Raw genomic sequence first — 24757 nt, 5'->3', positions numbered from 1 at the left:
CTTATTTCCCCTGACCTTTTATCAGAAGGGGAAAAATCTGATGGAAGAACTTTGAGATGTGCTCTACAGAAGGCCATTTCCACAAAAAGGTTTGATAATTGGTATAAAATACACCTGTGATCATATTTATACCAAGAGCCTGCCACAAATATCCAAAGAAATTTGCACATATTTTCTTTGGAAAGGGGCAAAGCCACAGATTTATTTTATTTGTGATAAGAGAAATAATTGGCTCCCAATAAAAGCACATAAATATGCATACCTATAATATTAAAACTATTTTTACATGTAAAGTTATATTATTCTTGCTTCTTTGGATCACTTGCCATTTCATCTCCATTAGGCTCCTGGAATCCTTTGGTTCATTAAAATAACCAATCTTTATGGGTTCTGAGTAGGAAAAATTCTATTAATAAAGAAATATTCCATAATGGCAGCCAATAATAGTCAAATACTCAGTAGGAAAGAAACTTAAAATGTTTTAAATTACCAACAGCTGTTGTAACAAAGTAGTGCACATTACTTAAAGATGAATCTTTATTTAGCAAAACTCATTTTGGAAACCTAGACTTGGATTGAAAGTCCATTAATCAAATGGCGTTCAGTACCCAGTCTCCCCTCTGTGGGCCTCCATTTTGGTATGTGGGGACTGGGAAATGGGGAGATTGCATCACTTACTTCAGTCCATCTGTATTTATAGTCTTCATTCAAGCAAAGGTCTCCAAGCATTCCAAGGAAGGAATATTATTTTACTTTGTTTCTCCAAAGCTTAAAAATACCAGAAAAAGAGGTGAAGGTACTGAGAATCATATCTCTAAGTAGGCTGGACAGGAACGGTAGGAGAGGTTCTATCTGTCCAACGTCATTAATATCAACCAGGGTTTCCTAGTAGGGCTTACACACCTAGCCAGGAGCTATACATTGGGGAAAAAAAAAAAAAAATGATCATGTCATGTCACTAGATTACATCAATTTCACTTGTGCCTAAGAAGAAATCAAGGTTGCCAAGAACTCCTTTTCAACTGAACAATTATAAACCAGACCATCTCTAATAGACTGTACACATTCCAAAATCCTTTAAATTTTTAATTTTAATCTGTCAGTAAGTGGGCAAAAGATGATTTTATCCAAGGGAAAAATCTTAAGGTTAATAATACTTGAGCTTTTAAGGTTCCCAGAGTCCCATAAATCCCTTAATTATTATATGTAAAACTATATGGATATGTGCATTTTTTTGAGATGAATGTTTATAGCTTTTGTTCTTTCAGAAAGTTCCAGGGTTCAGAAAGAGTTAAAAATGGATGCTTTAATAAACAAGTAATTTTTGTTCTACCTTTTCTCTATAAAACAAAAAGTCTCCTAAAATATTCACTCCCTAAACAATACATAGAAGGAATTCCTCTTCCACAACATTCTGTGTTCGGCTCTTCCCCATCGGCCCATAGAAGACAACATCGCCACTTGATCTCAACAACACAGGTGGCAGCAGGCCTATGAGGAAGAGGGCACACTCGTGAGCAAGATTAATCCTGAGTTTAGTTCTAGTTTGGTTCTGTTACCGATTAGATCAGTCATTTCAAATTATGCTGGGCCTATCTCACATGGAGATGAAACCTATCCAATTATTCTGAAAGGTCTGTAGAATACAAATATAACAGTGGAAAAGAAAGGCAAGGAGATGAAAATAAATTAGTCTAAAAGACACAATACAAATCGAAGGATGGAACCCAAGTTGAATTTTCCTTTATTAAAAGTGTATTTTTAGTTCATATCTATATGGCATACCAGGCCCCCACCGGGGCATCATCAGGACTGCATGAAGTTATTAAAAAAAAAAACAACATTATAACTTTACGAGGCACTTCTCTGGCCTGGAGAGCACCTCTGTTCTATCCAGGTACCATCAACACAGAGGTTGGGTGGTGAACTGTCTGAGATCAGGCCACATATTCAAGGTCATTTTGTTGGAGTTACAGGGTACAAGTAAGGTCTAAAGGCAATGGAGCAGGATGATTTTGTTATGATTTGGGGGGCAGGGGAGCATGACAGAGGACACCATCTGAAATTAAAAACAAAGACCTGTGTAGATCTCAGTGCTCAGATGCTCCAGTGCTCAATCCTTTCAAGAAAACTTAGTTTTACTATTCTTTCCGTCCAGATTCCTCTTTCAGCCAGATGTACAGACTATCAGGCCTACCAGTAGATGAGACTAATGCAAGAGAAATTTTTAAAATGATAAGACTGTCTGTCCACTTCCAGACACACATGCCTCTAGCCTGAAAGAATGACTTCCTAGAAGCCTGCTCTGCTCTGCTGGACTCACAATCTAGGACAAGAGCCATTTAAGGAACTGAAAGAAAGGGAACAAAAGCTGAGTGCTGCCTTACAAGTATGTGCCAAAAAGCTAGCAGGTGGAAACATTCTTTTTTAACCCTGTTAAAGAAACCTGACTCACTGAAGACACAGAAGGGAATGTGAAACTAGGCAAACAGAAAGAACGTACCCAGCCAGGCTTCAGGGAGGAGGAGGAAAAAAATATGTAAGTAGGATGTGAAAGCAAAGAGAACACTTTGGTTCAGGAAACATCCAGGGGAAGGAATACTACTTTACTGCAAGATTCCTCACTATGTTGCAAGATTAGAAGATCACCTGAATTAAAAAAAAAAGTCAACAGTCTCTGATGCTCAGGAGACTAAGAGGAGAACCTGGAGTTGGGGCCAGCCTGATCAACATAGTGACATTCAGTTCCAAAAGTTCAAGTGTTTAGTTGGGGTTTCTGTTGATACCCAAACAATCTGATGTTACGTCTATCACCTAATTCAATGGTGTAAATTATTAAACTTGAATAATTAAAATGCTAACTAGAAATAAGCCATGTATTTATAGCCACAAGTAAGAAAGACAGATTGAATATATAACTCTGAATAAAAATCTCAAAGCGGGAAGGTCATGTGACTGTCTACCACAGCATCTGGCACACAATAAATGCTCAGTAAAGAACTGCTTTCACTGTTAGCTGTGTTGTCAACTTTAGAAAAATATTCCAATTTACTGTGTTGAGTTGGCATTGTACAGAAATCAACAGTCATATTGGTCTACAAATGTTAATCTTATACTTAATTTATGTAAGAGTCTTATATACATGGGTTTGATTACACAAACTAATTAAATAATCTCTAAATAATTAAAAAAAACCCTGCTTTTATATTTAAAAGATGGAGGATAAGACAGACACAAAGTTGGGAAGCATTCAGTAGGAGCCAGGAAAAAAGAACTTGTCTTCATTCATCCATAATTGATGACAAATCATGGAGCTAAACATGAAAGAAGCACAGAGGCTTCAACTGGTGGTTCTAGAGCAGAACGTGTATAGTATGTAGGTTTGTGTTATCCATACAATAAGTTTGAATTTGTTGCAAAAATTAAAAAATGAGGCCTCCTACAGGTATCACAGTCAGAGCTGCCTTCTCTCTCTGCTGCTCTGGAGCCAAGCTCTGTGCTCACAGCTGCTAAGCCGGGGTAGGATGAGCTCTCCTGTGCTGTCAACACCCGAGCCCTTTCCCACTGGGGCCTGATGTAGGACGAGAGGAATAAGGGGTCTGGAAGATGAACAGACCAGCCACTTTCCACTGACCGGTAGCGAGGGTGTGCAATGAAAGAGTCAAAAGCAGTGGCAGCAGTGAGGTACTGAAAGCCTTCGGGACACTATAAGACTACAGGGTAGAATCTGTACTGCCTCACCTCCATACTGCTTAGATGAGAAGACACACAAACAACATGTACAAACAAGGGGAAAAAGTGCCTCAAAACCAAGATGTTCCAACAACAGAATCCACAGACGACACAGTAGAAGAAATGTCAGAGATGGAGTTTGGAAAATATATAGTTAGACTGATCTTCAAAATAAAGGATGGTATTAAAGAGAAAATACAGGAAGTGAAAGATCACTTCAATAAAGAGGCAGAGATTATTAAAAAAATCAAGCAGAAATCCTTGAAATGAAGGAAACAATAAACCAAATCAAAAGTTCAATGGAAAGTATCACCAACAGACTAGACCACTTGGAAGACAGAACCTCAGGCAATGAAGACAAAATATATACTCTTGAAAATAAAGCTGACCGCACAGAGGAGATGATTAAGAAACCTGAACAGAATTATGGGATAACATGAAAAGACCAAATTTAAGATTTATCAGAATAGAGGAAGGCATAGAGATACAAACCGAAGGAATGCACAATCTTTTCAATGACATAATATCAGAAAAATTCCTAAATCTAAAGAATCAAATGGAAAATCAACTACAAGAGGCTTACAGGACCCCAAATGGAAAATTATAGCAGACCCACACCAAGGCACATTATAATGAGAATGACTAACATACAGAATAAAGATAGAATTTTAAAGGCTGCTGTGAGAGAGAAAAAAAATCAAATTACATATGGGGGAACCAATTTGGATCTCAGCTGATTTCTCAATGCAGACCCTCAATACCAGGAGGTCCTGGAATAACATATATCAGGTTTTGAAAGAAAATTTTATATCCAGCAAAATGAAGCTTCATATTTGAAGATGAAATAAAAACCTTCTATGATAAACAAGAGTTAAAAGAATTCACAACTAGAAAGCCTGTACTACAGAACATTCTCAGCAAAATATTTCATTAGGAGGAAATGAAAAAAAAAACAAAAACAAAAAACAAAAAACAAACAAACAAAAACAGTGAAAACCAGCAAAGGGAGGAACTACACTAAAGGAAAGGTCAATCAAAGGAGAAACAAAGTCAAGTTAAAAACCAAAAATAAACCAAAATGACTCGGAATACAAATCAAATCTCAATAATAACCCTGAATGTTAATGGCCCAAATTCATCAATCAAAAGACATGGACTGGCAGATTGGATTTAAAAAAAAAAAAAAAAAGACCCAACAATATGCTGTTTTCAAGAAACTCACCTCCTAGGAAAAGACATCCACAGACTGAAGGTGAAAGGTTGGGAAAAAACATATCATTTACATGGACTGAGTAAATGAGAAGGGGTGTCCATCCTCATATCAAAGTGAACTTCAAACCAAAGTTAGTCAGAAGGAATAAAGAAGGTCATTTCACACTGCTTAAAGGAATCATACACCAACAATACATAACAATCGTAAACATGTATTTCCAAACAATGGAGCATCTACATATATCAAACAACCCTTCTCAATTTCAAGAATCAAACAGACCACAACAACAACAACAAAAAAAAACTATAGAATTAAATGATACAACCAATGATTTAGACTTAATAGACATATATAGAGTATTTCATTTATCATCAAGAGAATACACTTTCTTCTTAGCAGCACATGGGTCTTTCTCTAAAATAGACCATATGTTATGCCACAAAGCAACTCTCAGCAAATACAAAAAAAATACACATATTACCCTGCATTCTATCAGATCATACTGGAATGAAACTAGAAAAGGAAAGAAAGAAAGAGAGAGAGAGAGAGAGAGAGAGAGAGAGAGAGAGAGAGAAAGAAAGAAAGAAAGAAAGAAAGAAAGAAAGAAAGAAAGAAAGAAAGAAAGAAAGAAAGAAAGAAAGAAAGAAAGAAAGAAAGAAAGAAAGAAAGAAAGAAAGAAATTGAAGAAGACCTTAGAAGATGGAAAAATCTCCCATGCTCTTGGGTAGGCAGAACTAATATTGTCAATATGGCCATACTACCAAAAGTGTTATACACATTCAATGCAATTCCTACTAAAATCCCAATGACATTCTTCATAAAAAGAAAAAAATCAATCAATAATTAAAAATCAATAAAATAATTAAAAAATGAGAGTTTACATAAAATCTATCTTCCTCTTTAAGAAAATCAGAGCCCTAGCAAAATGGAAGCGTACATGGCAACAATGGGCTTAAACTGAATAGAAGCTCTCCCACTATGATGAAATGTGGGCTGTCCAGTTGGCCAGTTTCCACCACTCCTTACTGTAGACTCCCAGTCTAATTCACTCGTTTTGGCAGCCTGCCTTGCTACTAGTGGCATCAAGTTGTGACCACTTATACAGTGAAAAATGGTCTCTACTGAGAGCTCAAAAATATGGGTTCTAGTCCTGAATCAGCTACAAACTTGCATAGTGGTTACTTATGTTACCTAACCTTTGTAAGTCTCAGTATTCTGATGTTGAAAGGAAGAGTTTGTACAAACTGCTCTTTAATAGCTCTATGATTAGAATTCATCTATAATGGGGACAATAAAAATGAAGAAGACACAAAGTAGGTTCAACATATTTTGTACTTTATTCTGAATCCAATTTCTTGAAATTTCAATTTCATTTTGAGGTTAATGAATTACCCAGCAAACCTAGGATAGTCTAAAAAGGAGCACAGGCCCTCTGGCATAATACCTGGATCCATTTGTGTGGCCTGATTAAACTCTCTGTAATTAAAAGCCAGAAGGCTATCTCAAATAAATAGGATCACTTATTGCTTTTCCCATCTATGTTCATTCCCAATATGGAAATTCTCAAGATTCCTCTCTGGAATGGTTACCTAGCCTTTGACTAAATGAAGAGTTTCAGAGCACAGTCTCAGGCTGGAGGCATTCCTAGTCTATATATGAATGAGGTGGCACTTTGTAATCCCAGCTACTTGGGAGGCTGAGGCAGGAAGATCACAGTTTCAAGACTAGCAAACCCCCATCTCAAAATACATACATACATACACTCACACCAATAAAAGGAAAGGGTAGACTTTGAAATCTTAAAGCAGCTAAAAGGATCCTGTCTAGACTAGTCAAATACACATGTCAGTTGTGCAGGTCATACCGGACTGTGGCAGCTGCTGTTTAGCCTAGAGTGTGGAAAGTCAGGGTCTATAAATCACCCAGAAGAGACATTTTCCAGGACTGGGACATGTTTGGTCTCTTGTGCAGCACTTAAAAACTATAAGCTCAATTGACAGCTTCACTGTAAACCCATTATTAATTCATCCTACCAAAAGTCCCTAAGAGTTGAACAGGAAATATGATACTTATCAATACTGATTTACAGCTAGAGGAGCCTTAAGCCCAGAAAGCTAAATACCACACATCGACCAAAGTACAGAGTCACTTCAACAAAGATTTATCATGCTTTCAATATATACCAGGATTTGGAGACAAGACAATAATGAATTAGCTACACTTCTTGGTCTCTTAAGGAATGAATAGACCAGCCAAGTTCAAATTTCTGTATTTCCTATTCCCTTAGGTGCCTCTGATGATCTACATGGGGGGATAAGAAGAGACCTAGGATTAACTGACTGATTGAAAGTCAGAGTCAATGGTTGCATTCTCCATCATCCAAGAAAAACCATGTACCCCAACCAAAGAGGAGTGCATTCTATCAGAAAGAATACAGTACCCATAAACTCTCCCCTCAGGGCAAAAAGTCATAAATAACAAACTAGTCAAAAAAAAAAAAAAATCTGAATAGAGAAAATCAAATAGCACTCAATGTTTTTATCATTAGATATAATGTGCAATACAAAACTAACTATAACCTCAGTGTACATACCCAGAACCATCACAAAATACCTTGCCTGGCTCTGCTTCTGCGATGCCTGCCCTAATGCTTTCTGAGCATTAATTCATTGGTAAATATAATTTAGATCAGAGGTTTTCAATCAGGGGTAATATTCCCTCCAAGGGTCAACTGGCAATATCTAGAGACATTTTTGGTTGTATGGAGGACAAAAGAGGATGATATTATTAACCTCTAGCAAGGAAAGGCTAGGAATGCTATCACCCACCCTATATTGCACAGGACAACCCCACACCATAAAGACATTCAGCCAAAAAGTCAACAGGGCTCAGGTTGAGAAACAATGGTCTAGGTGCTGCTCCACATTTTGGCCACAGAAATACGATCTGGGTCTTTTGAGGACTTAGTGAAGACATGCTTTGGCTGCTAATATACAATCTGAAGAAAATACAATATCCATATTCCTTCAACTCTTGTCTTTCAGCCAGAGTTCATGGCAATAAAGTCTAAAAAACTATAATAGTTTTAATGAAATAAAAATCACATGCATAGTAAATTGACAGAAGATGGAAGAATCAACAGAAGCAAAGATCAAAGGAAAAAACAAAGGTAGTAATGGGGGACTAGGTTGCTATTTCCACAGCCATATGGAGTTAAATCAACCATTCTTCATAGCAGACAATTCTCTGTTCTATTGAGAATCTGATCATCTTTTCTCTAGAAACTGATTCTTCCCACCTAAGAAACAAATTGCCTACAATACCACATAAGCAAATAAAAACTAAGTCATTTAGGTGCTGTGGCCTCCTCCAAAGATAACATTTATATAACTGAGGCCATCTAGTGGCCTCCAGTGTGGATCTCAGCTAAGTAGCCCTAAGATTTCAACTTGAGTTTAAATTCTGAATTTGGCTGGGTATGTAGCGCATACCTATAATCCCAGCTACTTGGGAGGTTGATTCAGGAGGATTGGAATTTCAAGGTCATCTTAGCAACTTAGTGAGAACCTATTTCAAGAATGAAAAATTAAGCCAGGTGGTATACACCTGTAAATCCCAGCAACGCAGGAGGCTTGACACAGGAGGACTGTAAATCTGAGGCCACCCTCAGCAACTTAGTGAGATTATCTCAAAATAAAAAATAAAAAGGGCTGGGGATGTAGCCAAATGGTAAAAAGTGCCCCTGGGTTCAATTCTCAGTACCCCCCCACCCTCCCAAAAGAAGAAAAATTTTAAAAGGGGTGCAGGGTGGATGTTAGGATATTGCTCAGTGATAGAACACTCATGGGTTAATTCCCCTGTACAGCAAAATAAATACATTATTTATAAAAGGAGAAGGTTCTATCTTGGAAAACTTGAATATTCTTATCTACCCACATTCAACTCAATTCAGCAAGTGTTTATTTTACTTCTACTACATCTACTAATCTTTAAACTACAACATTAGGGAGAGAGTTTCTAGCAACCTCAGCCTAAAGAGAAAAATCCTAGCCTTTAAAAAGTGGGGTCTTGAAAGGTTCTCAAAGAATTGTTTCTTTTGCCAGGCACAGTGGCACATGCCTATAATCCCAGTAACTCAGGAGGCTGAGGCAGAAAGATGATATTTGAGGCCAACCTGGGACTCAAAATAGAAAATAAAACAGGTAGGGCTGTAACTCAGTGATAGAGCACCCCTGGGTTCAATCTATAGTACTAAAAAAAAGCACCAGCAAGAGACTAAGGTTTCTTTTCTTTTTTTTTTTTTTTTTTTTTAACAACCTGAATGTAAAGTAGCAATAAGACAGGTCATCCTTGAGAAGAAAATAAATTGTTTGATTTTTCTTTACTCAGATCAGTTGCTCAGATCAGTACAACTAGTCACTAACACCCATTTCAGAATTTCTGTGGCCAAGAGAGATAAGCACCAAGAATGCTATGTATGTTTTTAAACTGCCAGCTTTAAATCAACATCAGAATCTCTATTCCCAGGGCCACTGAAAAAAAGGATGGAAACTCACAGCCTGGGTTCTCCAGTCCCAGTTGTAATGCGGCAGTAAAAACAGAGTCAGCATCTGGCTGCCTCAAACAAATTTGCTCAGCCCATTTCCCAACAAAAAGATACCATCTCAAGAAGTCATTCAAGATGCATGTATCTTGGAAGATACTTAAGATGTTTGATTCTCACTGTGTTTTACTGATACAAGAAAACTAAAACTTTCTCTTATCATCAAGCTAATTTTCCAAGAACTCCTTCCTTTCTTTGGAAATGGCACATTCTTGGAATTTTAAAATCTGTTCATAAATGTAACAGGACTGGTCGCTTAGAACCATGTTGTAGCCAGCCTTGGTTTATGATGTGTGTCTCATAATACCCACTGGCAGCTTATATGAAGAAACTCACTAGGAAACTAGAATATCTGTAGACTCTCATAGTCCTCAATTGTTTCTAGCTGACCAGGTGCTAAAGAAAAGAGACTAGTACACAAAGACACAGGATGCAGGAGGCAGAAAGTACTTACCTGGTCACGATCTCCAGCAAAACAGCAGCTTTTCATGGTGCATGAGTTGAAGTAACCCTGATTGTCAAACTGGAACACTGGCAGGCGGGAGTGGATGTCATAAAGCACAGGGGGCAGGCGTCGCCGCAGGGCCAGGAGCTGGGTCCCGTTGCTATTGAATCGCACACTCATGGCACTTTGGAGGGATAGGTTGCCACCATAACGCAGGAGAGAGCTGGAAAGCAGAAAGCACAGGGATTAGGCACGAGGCAGGCTGGACAAGAGTCTGCAAAACACATTGAATTTATTTCTTCACTTGTGTCCAAGACCTCTTTCAGGATTACAAATTGGAATTTCAGCAAAAGGATATTTCTATAAAGCAGTTAGAAGGTTATAATAAGAATAAGAATTGTTCTTTGGTTACATTAAAACAAAGTACTTAAAATGTCAAGTCTCTTCAATCTTCAAAAGGTAAATTTCTAGTAAAATTTATAAGAAAAGGGATAATAAAACATCTTGAAAAAAGAGAAATATTAAAATCATTATTTTGATTACCCAAGTTAAGTACATACCCTAAGAGATATTCATCAAGATATTCATCAAGATATTCATCAAGGAAAGGGAGTCATGTCCACCTTAATGGCTAAATCGTGGATGGTAAAATGACATATTTATACTTTGTATTAGCAACACAAGAACTATCAGCAAGAACAATAGATACTTTATTCTATTCTGGATATTTTTTCAATAATAATAATACTTAAGCATAACAATCATTTATTTTTTAATTTTTAGTCTGTTCACAGAATTTTTAATTCCATATGGCATAACCAGAGAGCGAATATTAAAGAAAATTTTTTATTTTTTATTTTTTTAGATGTTGCTAGACCTTTATTTTACTCATTTATTTATATGTGGTGATAAGACTCGAACCCAGTGCATCACACAGGCTAGGCAGGTACTCTACCACTGAGCCACAACCCCAGCCCCAAAGAAAAATTTTAAATTTAGATGTAGTACAAGTAGTACAACAATTGAAAAAGGAATTTGTCTTGTTTCCCTTTATAATTCCCATGTTTATATTTAACTTTGAAATATACTTTGATAAATGCACACAATTTCATTTATCTTGCTTCACTAGGGAATGGTATGTTCTGGTTCACCTAAAATTCTTCTATAGTTTCATGATGTTCATAACATTTTTTTAAAAGTCACATAGTATGATTCTAAATAATTTCTTAGGATGATTCAGAAGATACTTTCAATATTACAGTGAACCAGGGTGGCTTAGAACTTTAAAAATTATATAGTACTCTTATGGTATTGGTTTTGATATACACATGTCTGTGTATGTTTTATCTTTCTGGCAGTGATACAGTAATATAGTGTCCAGGTATATTACTGAGGGATGACTGCCTGCCATCCATGCCATAACCAAGTTCTTTTTTGTATTTCACGTTCACTTCTTGGAGCACTGAATTACTGGGTAGGAAAGTGAGGCTAAGTATGTATGTCAGGGATACTGCAGAAAGGAGTGCCACATCAGAGCTAATAACCTGTTCTGCCTCACATAGACATTTTTGTCATGGAAAAGAAGTGACCCCAGTAGTTTTAGAGAAAAAGGCTTATAAATTCTAGAAATTACAGCAATGGAAAGGGCATCAAGATATCTAAACTAGAGTCTAACAGATTTGAAATTCTTCTGTGTATATACTACAGATTGAACTAGTAGTGCTGTACCACTAGCTACATCCCTAATTCTTTTTATATTTTTTATTTTGAGACAGGTCTCACTAAGTTGCCAAGGCTGGCCTCACACTTAAGATTCTCCTGCCTCAGTCTCTAGAGTAGCTGGGATTATAGAAGTGTACCACCATGCCTTGCAGATTTGAAGCATTTTTAAGAAGTTTTAGAACCATTTAACCAGAGAAAACCTAAACAGCTATTTGTTACCAGAAGAAATAACACATTTTCTTTTTGGCAAGAGAGTGATGGGACAGATTAAGAGGACAAGAAAGGAGATATTTTATGGAAGCTTTAAAAGCTAGCAAGGTCATAAAAACAGCCTGTACTACCACCACAGTCAATCCCGAGTCCCCCACCCACCCAGAACAGTCTTCTCACCAAAGGGAGAAATGCTCTGGTGCTGTGGCTCTGTAGAAACAGGGTTGGGTAAAACAGCCTGTAACCCTCTTATGAGTGAAATGAAAGGGAAGAAAGAAGAGACAGAAAACTTAGACGTCAAGGAGCAGCCAGGTACCCCTAAGGTCCCCAAGTAATAATTCCTGCAGAGAAATGCTTTTATAATGATTCTAAACACAGACCGCACTCACACACACAGAAAGAACGAATGACTGAGGCTGTTAGAATCCAGGCATTTCCTTTACAGGGTGCCCTGGTTGCCACAGGCATGTGGTGTTATCTAAACACTGAGCTCAAAAACAATGAGAGCCTTTCAATCCAAGATCAGCTTGGAGTGTGCAAATAAACCAGCATCCTAAACTGGGGGAGGGGAGTAGAAACAAGACTCGACAGAAAGAAATTTGGCCTGCCTCACTAGCTGTAGCAGCAGGATTTGCAACAGCCCAAGAACCCTGACAGGAAGCTGGAGAGACTAGCAAACGCCCTTCCCATCTGTTAACAGGAACTTTCTCTGCCCATTCTAGTCAGGACTGTAGAAGAATCTGCCCAGAATAGGCCTATGGACCCATCTCACCTCAGTCTAAGCTACTTGCTTGACCCACCATTTGCAACATGACCACACTACAGGGCTATGTTTGTGGACTCCAGGATGGTTACTTTTCTCTTGCCTACACTTCTAGGCAGGGAACCTGACTCACACGAAGAGGGTGCATAGGAATCTTGCTCCTAGAATGTTCGGGAGTGCTATCTACAGAGCAGCAGTTACCAACATTGAATCTTTCATATTTGGGTACAAAATTTGATTTCTTCCAGAGGAATGGAATGACACCTGAAATTCAGAAAGTGATTAACTGTAGTTATCACTAACTATATCTTCTCAGCAGGGGTGCTGAGCTGGCCATTCCTGGTGAAAATAAGGATGCTTTAGTTCATTAGGGAGAAAAAGCTTAAAAGTAGTTTTTTCTCACAGTCAGGATACATAATGTCAAAGATTCTATAGTTCATGGTTCCAAGTGTAATATGCATAAGAAATCATCTAGAATTTTTTTAAAATGTAGGTTCTCAGCATCCACCCCCAGATATTCTAATTCAGTCTGGGAAGTGGGCCCAGGTATTTGAATTTAACAGGGAACCCCAGTTAATTCTGATGCAGGTGATTCTCTAATCACACTTTGAGAAATGTGATCCTATTTTGGAATTGGGGTGGGGGGGTGAGATGGAAAGATGGAGAAATGAGAGATTACCAGTGTCTCAGTGAAAAGCTAGCCACACAATATGGCAATTTTAACAGTCCCAAGTCTATTAGCAATGACTCCAATTCCTTTTAAGATCAGAGTTCCTCTCTACCTACAATGCTTAATTTTTTTTTTCCTGTCTTCAACATATTTCCTGAAGAAGAAGAAATTTCTCATTTCCTCTGGAGAAGCAACAGTGCTTCTATGCAACAAAAATCCTCCAATCTTAATTTGCTTTCTGGATGCTGATCTTGATGACAGAGATGCTACTGTCTCCACTCCTCTAGAGAAATGGCTGCTACCACACACCCTGAGGACATGAGCAGTATCTTGGAAGTACTAGCCAAGCAAGTTAAAATGACTTTGAATAAAAAAAAAAAATCCTATAGGAAAAATAAAAGAAATACATTATTCTCAGTGTATCTTCGACCAAGGATTTTCTGTAAAATGCAACAGGAATGCAGTAGAAGGTGATCCAAAGGTCAGCATGCAAAAGACCCGGAGAAAAATGCAAGAGTACCTCCGAATATCAGGAAAACAGTCCTTTCTGCATTTTGTTTGTTGTTGTCTATTTAAGATACAAAACAAACAAACAATAATAACAACAAAAACTCAACTGCACTTCTTAATTGTTCTAGCAGGGTAAAAATACTTGATTAACGTCAAAGGCCTTGAAACAGAAGAGAAACAGGTGGAGGTTGCTTCCAGGAAAAGTGACTGACTAGTACGTCCAGCACAATATAGGGAATTGAAAAATCTTCCAAGTCTATGAACTTAGGTCACCATAAGTCCACGGTTAAGTAGTTTATCTGATGCTGTCTGATAGTGCCTACAAGATTTTCCAAAGCCCACTGGCATGAATTTCCCCACATTTTCTATGTGAAAGTTCCATAAGACTTGCGCAACGTGTGCCATCAAAGGCAGTATTCCAACTCGGGCACCAGAGCCGGTTCATACCACATGCAAAGGGGCAGAATTGAGGTCTTCCAGATCGGGGAGAAAATCCCTCATTAGTTTCTGCTTTAAGACAGGATGACCTATAAAGGACATGAAGTATTCTACACTTCCTGTAACACAACAAATCCTAGAAGATACTAGAATTAGGTAAAAGTGAGCAAATTCAGGGAGTCACAATCCATCACTCATCTCATTCAAATGTGTTTAAGGTCCCAATAATCCCTTAGTCATTTCTTTTTTATGAGCTGGAAAGTGGCTGAAGAATCTGGGTGTGCATGTGGGGTCTCCCTGCTTTTTTTTTTTTTTTTGGTGCTGGGGATCGAGCCCAGGGCCTTATGCTTACAAGGCAAGCACTCTACCAACTGAGCTATCTCCCCAGCCCTCTCCCTGCTTTTTGTTTGGTTAGTTGTTGCTGTTTTTATTTTTGAGATGTTGCTAAGGCTGGGCTAAACGTGTAGGCTCAAGAATTCCTCTTGTCTCAGCCTCCAAAGTAACTGGGAATACAGGCATGTGCCACCATGCCCAACTTTTTGTTTTTCTAAAATAGTACAATCTTCAGTCCCAAGACTAGAATTTCTTTAAAGGAAACCAAAAGCTGTTAGGCAACTAGCCCAAGAAAAACTCACGGGAATCTGTGACTAAACAAATTTATTGTTCTCTGAATATGATTCACCACTAAGCTTCTCTGGCTTAAAATATATTTATGGGTTCAGTGTATTTGTTGAGTATCCAGAAATTTATCTGCCATACTCATTCTGACTGAGTATGGCAGAAGGGCTTGATTGAATTTCTGATAAGGAGGTCTTTACATAGTTAAGTGGCATATGTGGCCCATTCAAGAAGCAAACATGGATGGCAGGCAATGCAATATTTTTAATCATCATCTTCCAGAACCAGAACATGCCCAGGGCATTCTAGAGGCAAGGTTATTGTTTTTGGCCCAGAGATCCCAAGTCACACAGAATCAACCCAGATATTAAAGTTCATTAAAAGGCAGCACCATAACAGCTATCTTCTAGGATACTTACAACTTTCTCACAGGATTAAGTACTAAATATTTAGTCATTAGAGTTCATCGGATGGCCTGGCTTATTAAAAACAAAAACAAAACCCTTTTACCATAAGCTTTGTGAAACAGACACTTTATCTTCATCTTACATATCATCAGCCCTGACCTCTCAGTATATAAAACTAAGGAGGGAGTTCAATGAACAGTGGTTGTTAGGAAGAAGAAAAAAGCAAGGAGAAGGAGGTAGATTAAGATGGCAGTTGCTACAGCAACAGTTAACAGTGCAGGAGTGGGTGGGAAGACATGCAGATAAATAGGCAGTCCCTAATGGCAGAAGAAGAAACTGGGATGGGTTCACTGAGTGCTAGGTGACAAGGCCACAAAGCTAGAGGAATGTTAAAGAGGAAAGAAGCAAAGTCTTGGGTGGGGTGGTAGATCCTAAGAAGATGAGGGTCAGAAAACAAAAATTACAATTTTGTACTTCTTAAAATTAACTTTTTTTTTTCTTTGTGGAGCTGGGGATTGAACCCAGGGCTTGATGCATGTGAGGCAAGCACTCTATCAACTGAGCTATATCCTCAGCGCTGTAAAATTAACTCTTATGCAAAGAGTTGAAACAAAAGAAGAGAGGAAGATCAAGGAAAGCACTCTGTCTTCAAACTGCTGATTGATGAAACAGGATAATATATAAAAACAACTTCTTTCCTACAGAAACCATTTGCTGAGCATACATACATCTGAAAGTCAAAGTCACTCCTGGTTGGCAATAATATGAATGTCTCAGAACAATAGCTTTTAAATGTTTTTATAGTAATCCTTTGTACTAAATACATTTTACATAGCATCCCAAAAAACCCACATTTGTTTAGTATAAATTTGTTAAAGATGCTTACTACCTACTATATGCAATACTGTATTTTTCTTTTTTTTTGTATTTAATAAATATTTGTGACCACTTAACTGACTTCATGACCCACCAAATTACCGAAAGAGCTTGCTACCTAGTCTTCTTGCTTCCATTCTTCCTGAATCCCATCACATTATTACTTTGCTGAAAACTCTAGTGACTCCCCATTTCAACCAAAGTAAAAACCAAATTTCTTACAATGTGAATAAGGCTCTAGATAATACCACCACCTACCCTCATCCCTATGTCTCTGACCCTAGCACTCTCTTCTTACATTACTCCACTTTAATAACATGGTGCCCCTTTTACTGTTCCTAGAACAGTCCAGGCATGCTCCTGCTGTAGGGCATCTGCACTTATAGATTCTGTACCCTGGAATATTCCTTCTCAAATACGAGTTATCTTTTTCATGTACATCTGAAAGCTTGAATAGTATTAGGTATATAATAAACATTTAATAAATACATTTTGAGTAAATAATCAAATGGATCATGAGCAGCAATATGAAAAACTCTTGACTTACAAATAAAAATGCTCCATCAAGGTTCACACAGCTCCTGACATTTGTCTGCCCACAAAACCCAATCTTGAGAAGCAAGCAACAGAGCAGCATAAAGTTAGAGAAATAGGAGTCCTTACTCCTAGGTACAAAATTATGGCCCTCAACAATAATTTGCCAATGACCATTTAGGTCTCCTTCTCTTCACATGACGCCACCATACATCCTTCAAAAGAGTTAAATGCATCCATTTGCTAATCACTTCAGTGACCAACAAAAAGTAAGAATTTAAGTAAGCCTAGCTGGGCATGGTGGTGCACGCCTGTAATTCAGTGGCTCAGGAGGCTGAGATAGGAGAATCATGAATTCAAAGTCAGCCTTGGCAACTTAGCAAGGCCCTAAGCAACTCAGTGAGACCCTGTCTCAAAAAAAAACACAAAAAGGGGTGGGGAGGTGTCTCAGTGGTTGGGTCCCCCTGGGTCCAATCCCCAGTATCAAAAAAAGAAGAAGAAAAATAAATTTAAGCAAGTTTATAACCTCAGGAGGCAAAGGCAGGAGAATCATAAGTGCGAGGCTAGATTCAGCAAATTGGTGAGTTCCTAAGCAACCTTAGCAAAACCCTGTATCAGGATTTTTAAAAAAGGTGGGGAGTGGGGTTAGGGATGTACCTCAGTAGTAAGGTACTCCTGGATCAATCCCTAACACCATAAAAAAAAAAAAAAAAAAAAAAAGAATTTAACAGGTCAAAGGTATCTTTGTTTCTTATAATTTAGAGTAAGTTTCTAATATTCACAGAAAAGAAATTCAAAAGAAAAAATAAGTTTTAGGAAACCAACCATAAATTTAAAAAATAGATTCATTTAAATCCACTGCAAGAGAAATTAGGAAAACTACCCATTCACAGTAGCCTCAAAAAAAAAAAAAGCAAAACCAAAATTTGCAAATCAATCTAACAAAAGAGGTGAAAGACCTCTACAGAACACTAAAGAAAGAAATTGAAGAAGACCTTAGAAGATGGAAATCTCTTCGGTGCTTTTGGATAGGCAGAATTAATATTGTCAATATGGCCACACTACCAAAAGTGTTATACACATCCAATGCAATTCCTACTAAAATCCCAATGACATTCTTCATAAAAAGAAAAAATCAATCATGAAATTCATTTGGAAAAGTAAGAGAGCCAGAATAGCCAAAGCAATCCTTAGCAAGAAGAGCGAAGCAGGAGACATCACACTATCAGACCTTAAACTATACTACAGAGCAACAGTAACAAAAATGGCATGGTATTGGCACCAAAACAGACATGTAGACCAATGAAACAAAACAGGAGACAGAGACAAACCAACATAAATACTGTTATCTCATACTAGACAAAGGTGCCAAAAATATACACTGAAGAAAAGTTAGCCTCTTCAACAAATGGTGCTGGGAAAACTGGAAATCCATATGTATCAAAATGAAATTAAACCTCTATCTCTCACCCTGTACAAAGATCAACTCACAGTGGATCAAGGACTTAGGCTCTAAAACAGAGATCCTGTTCCTAATAGGAGAAAAACTACACCCAAATCTTCATCATGTCGACCTAGGACCTGACTTCCTTAACATGACTCCTAAAGAGCAGGAAATAAAATTAAGAATCAATAAATGGGATGGATTCAAACGAAAAAGCTTATTCTCAGCAAAGGAAATATCAATAATTTGAAGAGAGCCTACAGAATAGGAGAAAATCTTTACCACATGCACTTCAGATAGAGCACCAATCTCCAAGATATATAAAAACCTAAAAAAACTCCAAAAAACAAATAACCCAAATCAATAAATGGGCTAAGGAACTGAACACACACTTCACAGAAGAAGAAATACAACTGATCTACAAACATATGAAAAAATGTTCATCATCTCTTGCAATTAGAGAAACGCAAATCAAAACTGCTCCAAGATTTCATCTCGTTCCACTCAGAATGGCAATTATAAACATACAAGCAATAATAAGTGTTGGTGAGGATGTGGGGAAAAAGGTACACTCATACACTGTTGGTGGGACTGCAGATTGGTGCAACCACTCTGGAAAGCAGTATGGAGATTCCTCAGAAAACTTGGAATGGAACCACCATTTGACCCAGCTATCCCACTCCTAGGTTTGTACCCAAAGGACTTAGAATCAGCATACTACAGTGATGCAGCCACATCAGTGTTTATAGCAGCTCATTTCACAATAGCTAAACTATGGAACAAACCTAGATGGCCTTCAACTGATGAATGAATAAAGAAAATATGGTACATATGCGCAATAGAATATTACTCAGCCTTAAGGAAGAATGAAATTATGGCATTTGCTGATAAACGGATGGGACTGGAGAATATCATTTTAAGTAAAATAAGACAATCCCAAAAAACCAAAGGGTGAATGTTTTCTCTAGTAAGTGGATGCTGATCCCTAGTGGGGGTGTGTAGAGAAGAATGAAGGAACTCTGGATTATGCAGAAGGGAGTGAGGGGAGGGATGGGGATGGGAAGCACAGTAGAATGAGACAGACATTATTACCGTATATACATGTATGATTACACTACTGGTGTGACTCAGCGCCATGTACAGTCAGAGGAATGAGAAGTTATTTTGCATCTGTGTACAATGTGTCATTCTACTGTCATGTATAACCAATAGAACAAGTAAAAAAAATTTAAGAAAAATTTAAAAAGAAAGAAAAAATACACACATAAAATAGTTTCACCTATCTGATTTTAGAAAGTAACCAATGAATTCTGTAGGTACTGAATAAATGTCCTACCCAATTATATTTAAAAGTAGTGAAGAATATAAAGATTGATGGATATACTAAAACCATTAAGAAGATAAATTAAGTAGACAATAGGATTTAGGTTATTTTTATTTTCCACATAGCTTTATTTTATTTCCCAAGTTTTTCTAAAATGAACACGAACTTGTCTTATAACCTTTAAAAGAGTGACTATGGAAAATAGTTTTGAGAAAAGTATGAGGTAGGGAATTTAAAAGAGCCTCTTAAGGGAAATTTCATATAATAAACTGCCACACAGGATTCTGGTACAAATGCTAAATTTGAAATTAAGTCATTATTTTAAATTCATACAACAGTCAAATAAAAATTCTCAAAGGACTCTGAAAACTGTAATGTCCTTGTTCAGTGTCCCTGGGTTCAATCCCTAGTACAAAAATACATGATATGATGTATCAAACTGCATTCTACTATAATGTATAGCTAATTAAAACAAATTTTAAAAAATTTTTAAATCTTCTTGAGTTCACTGAAGTTATTGCTTATGTCAATAGTTCTTTTTTTAATCACTGAGTAGTACTATGGTATGAATGTATCACAGTGTGTTTAGTTATTTATTCATTGAAGGATATGTGCACAGTATCCTGCTTTTGAGTCATTCTAATTAAATCTACTAAAAACAATCATGTATGAGCTTCTGTATGAAAATAAGTGTTCTTCTCTTAGATAAATGCCCAAGAATATAATTGCTGGATTGTAAGTTGATCTTTAATTTATAAAAGAACCACCAACCTATTTTCCAGAGTGTCTGTACCATTATACATTCCCATCAGCAATATATGAAGGAACCAATTTCTCTACATCATCACCAGCATTACTCGTATTTAAAAAGCTAAACTAAAAAGTCTATCAAAAGTATTTTAAAACAAAAGGAGAGTTAGCTAGAAACTTTTAGTTTCCTTACAGATATACATAATTCCGTTTAGGAAATACTTTTGAAACTATTCTTAAAAAAATCAAGGATTAGGCACAGTGGCATGCACCTGCAGTCCCAAGTACTTGAGAAGCTGAGGTGGGAGAATCACTTGAGTCCAGGAGTTTGAGACCAGCCTGAGCAACACAGCAAGACCCCACCTCAAAAAAAGAAGAAAAAAAAAAAAAAATCTGAATTTGTTTAAGCCCCTAGATCTAATACCAATATATGGGAAAAAACAGAGTCAGAGAAACATTTTAAATGATAATTCAGGAATACAAATCAGCATCAACAGGAATGTAAGACATTCCATAAGACAAATAATCTAGTTTCTTTAATCAATAGCAAGGAACAAAGTGAGAGGCTGGAATACCTATTTGCTAAGAGAAACTTAGAAGCCATGTCAACCAATTGCTTTGTATAGACCTTATTTGAAAGCTGATTCATAAAAACCAATTGTAACAACAATATATGTGATGGTATGAAGGAATTATGGTCAATTTTTTAGGTGGGATAATAATATTGTGGTTATGTTTTAAGAATATATGTATCTTTTTGCAACAGCCAGGCATGGTGCTGCACACTTGTAATCCCAGCAACTCAGGAAGCTGAAGTAGGAGGATCACAAGTTCAAGGCCAGCCTCAACAACTTAGTGAAACCCTGTCCCAAAATAAAAGATAAAAAGGTCTAGGACATGGCTCAGTGGTTAAGTACCAGGTTCAATCCCAGTACCAAAATAATGAAGGAAGAAGAAAGAAGAAAGAAGAGGGGGAGAGGGAAGGGGGAGGGGAAAGGGGAAGGAGGAGGGGAAGAAGAAGAAGAATCTTTTTGCAGAAAAGTAGTTTGGTAGTTCCTCAAAATGGTATTACTCTATTATTCATCTTCTACTAGGTATATATCCATTAAAAAACTGAAAATAGGTACTCAAACATTTGCTAACAAATGTTAGTGTTATTCACAATAGCCAAAGATGAGTCAACCCTGATGTCCATCAGTGGATGAATGGATAAACAGCATGTGCATACACATATGATGAAATATCGCTCGTCCATGAAAAGTAATGAAGTACTGATACAAGTCATAACGTGGATGAATCTCAAATGGAATATTACTCAGCCATAAAGAAGAATAAAATTATAACATTTGCTGGTAAATGGCTGGAGTTGGAGAATATCATGTTAAGTAAAATAAGTCAAGCCCAAAAAACCAAAGGCTGAATGTTTTCTCTGATAAGTGGATGATGATACATAATGAGGGGTGGCAAGGGGGTCAAGAGAAGAACGGAGGAAATCTGGATTGTATAGAGGGAAATGGGGCAGAGGGGGTGGGGGAAGGAAAGATAGTGGACTGAGACAGACATTATTACCCTATGTACATGTATGATTACATGAGTGGTGTGAATCTACATTGTGCACAACCATAGAAATGAAAAGTTGCACCCCATTTGTGTACAATGAATCAAAATAAAGTATGTAAAAATAAAAATTAAAAAATTAAAATTAAAAAAACAAAACAAGTTAAATGAGGACTGGAAATGTAACTCAGTGGCAAAGCACCCACCTAACAAGCCCTGAGTTCAATCCCCAGTGCTAAAAAACATGTTAAGTGATAGAAGAATGTTCTAAAATGCCACTGAATTGTTCACTTTAAAATGATAATTTTATGTTACTGTGAATTCTACCTTAGAAAAATTTTAATACTATCTTTTAAAGATACATACTAAAGTATTTATGGAGGAACTGAGTTGCCATATGAAAATTAATTCGAAATAATTAGTAGGAGGTGTTGCAGATGAGGAATAAATTAAACAAGTTCGTCAACTAAAACAAGGTTGACAATGAAGCTGGGTGATAGATATAGGAGTTCATTTTACTATCCTACTTTTATAAATATTTGAAAATAATTTTACAAAATGTTTTAGAAAGAAAAGGTAAACATTTGATTTTAAAATAACAAAGTTCACTTGATTCAGGGTTCTGATATCACCTCTTCCTGAATAACTAGACTTATAGGATGCACAAGAAATGGTACATGCTTTTAAATCTCCTGTCCATGCACTAAATAGTCCCCTGATGCTGTGATCTGAAGCTACAGTTTTCAAGGAACATCTGTGTTTGGTGTGAAGAACACAGGAAGGCTCTGGTCTAAAGCCCAAAAACCCCGAGTCTAGCTGAACTTGGTAGCAAATTCACCAAACTCCTCTGTTTCCATCATGTAAGACAAAGTTGTGAAATCACCTGGGTCATGTTTTTAAAAATGGCAGATTCATAAGCCCCACTCCTGACCAACAATTCAATCTCTAGTTATGGGCTTTAGAATGGAGTGCTTTAACAAGCTCACCGGTGATTCTGATGTTCCTTTAAGTTTGAGAATCACTAGGTTAGGATACCAGGAACTGGAGTCGTGAATGGGCAAAATTGATTCTATAGCTCCATCTTGTGGCCTAAAAACTAGAAAACAATTTCACTAGAACACCTGGCTTTCTCTCACAAAATTGATAAGGCATTCAAAGCCCAGCAAGAACCCCTACACGTCCACTAAGGAATTATTTCTCAGAAACAACATCTTGATCCATGGCATTATACTCAGGGATTTCAGGTGCAGAAACATTACAGAAAGTTATCTTTGAAAATACAGACTATTTTTCATTTTTATTTTGTTCTTTTTAGTTACACGTCAGTAGAGTGTATTTTGACATATTTATACAACCATGACGTATATCTTATTCTAATCAGGATCCCAGTCTTGTGGACGTACACAACGCTGTGATTACTGTGGTATTATTCACATATGTACATAGGAAAGTTATGTCTGATCCATTCCACTGTCTTTCCTATTCCTATCCCCACCACCTTGTGTGTTAGCATCTACATATCAGACATTTGACCTTTGGTTTTTTAGGGATTTGGGATGAGTATAATACTATGTATTCATCCAACATACAGTAAGTTTCCATAGTACTGCAAGAACTACTAGGGACTAGAGATTAAAAATGAATGAAACATGGTCCTGTCCTTTAAATTTCACAGAAAAACACAAGTAATAACACTGATTAGCACAAGTACCTCCTTTCTGAGAAGCAATCGCTGAGTACTGGGAAGGCTATCCTAGGTTAGGGTTAGAGATAGCCTTCTAATCTAAGCTAGCCTTTCCAGTACTTAGCTGGAGATAAAACAGAGTCACTTAACAATTAGTAATGGTAAGTGGAGTGACTAACAAAGGAAACATGAATGCCACAAACCATAAAGACTTTACAGAAGTTGTGAAAAGAGAAATCCCTTCCCCTACTAGGGATGTTTTATTCATTAGAAACTTAACTCTGTACCAAAATTGTTGGGTCCTGGGGACACAGTGAGTAAAGGAAGAATGTGTAATAGGGAGGTCTAGCAAAAAGTTCTCCCTGATGGGTTATCACTTGACCTCAGTAACTAGGAACTGAGTGGGTAAAGAAAAATCAAGAGAGAAGGAAAAATTCTCCTCTGCGTGCATTTGTATGTGTGGGAGTAGTACAAGGGGAGAAGGGAGGCTGCATGGAGAAAGGGCAGACTGCTTAAGAAGTTTTGATTTTATCCGGTAAAGTAGGTCATACATTCATTCCAAAAATATTTTTTTTTCTTAGAGCACCTCGTAAGTTCTGGACATGGATGCAAATTAAACAAAAATAATAAGAAGTCACTAAAGTTCCTGGGTAGGTCAATAGCAAAAATTATGTTTAAGGATGTGTGCTTTTAGAAACAGGCAAACCAGGCACAGTGGTGCACTCCTGTAATCCCAGAGATTTGGGAGGCTGAGGCAGGAGGATTGAAAGTTCAAGACTAACCTCAGCAATTTAGGCCCTAAACAACTTAGTGAGACCCTGTCTCAAAATAAAAAATAAAAAGGGCTGGGGATGTAGCTTGGGTTAAGTGCCCCTGGGTTCAATCCCCAGTACCTGCCCCCCCACAAAAAAAATAAACAAACAGGCAAGTTAAGGAGCCAGTGCTGTCGACACCTTATGCAAAGTCTGATATGGATAGGATGTGACAGTGGGTGACAGCTTTATGAACCAAAGTAATATCCAGGCTCTAACAGAGCAAGGCTGGTCACAGCAGAGGGAGAGACAGAAGAGTTACACAGGACTGAAATTTCAGCCAGAATGATTGAAGAGTGATGATGACATTGATAAAAACAAGTTAAGAAAGGAATATAGTGCTAGGGAGAAAACAAAGCTTTTATTAACACTTTCAGTAGATGGAACATTTGCATGAGTATAGTATGAAGGTAAAGATGAGCGAGTGGGAGAAGAAAGAAAGAGT

At 37.3% G+C, this 24757-nt stretch overlaps 1 protein-coding gene across 2 annotated transcripts in view; it reads right to left on the bottom strand.

The window, feature by feature from the left end:
- Window positions 1-24757, bottom strand: part of DCAF5 (DDB1 and CUL4 associated factor 5) — a 96785-nt gene that overhangs the window by 31171 nt on the left and 40857 nt on the right. For both annotated transcript variants that reach the window (XM_079127089.1, XM_079127088.1), the window contains exon 6: window positions 10003-10216. In XM_079127089.1, coding sequence (XP_078983215.1) covers window positions 10003-10216 — 214 coding nt within the window. The remainder of the gene's footprint in view (window positions 1-10002; window positions 10217-24757) is intronic.

Source organism: Sciurus vulgaris (assembly GCF_902686455.1).
Source record: "Sciurus vulgaris genome assembly, chromosome: 2".
NCBI lineage: Eukaryota > Metazoa > Chordata > Mammalia > Rodentia > Sciuridae > Sciurus > Sciurus vulgaris.
Note: the sequence above shows the minus strand (reverse complement) of the source record. Positions and strands in the feature narration are given on the sequence as shown.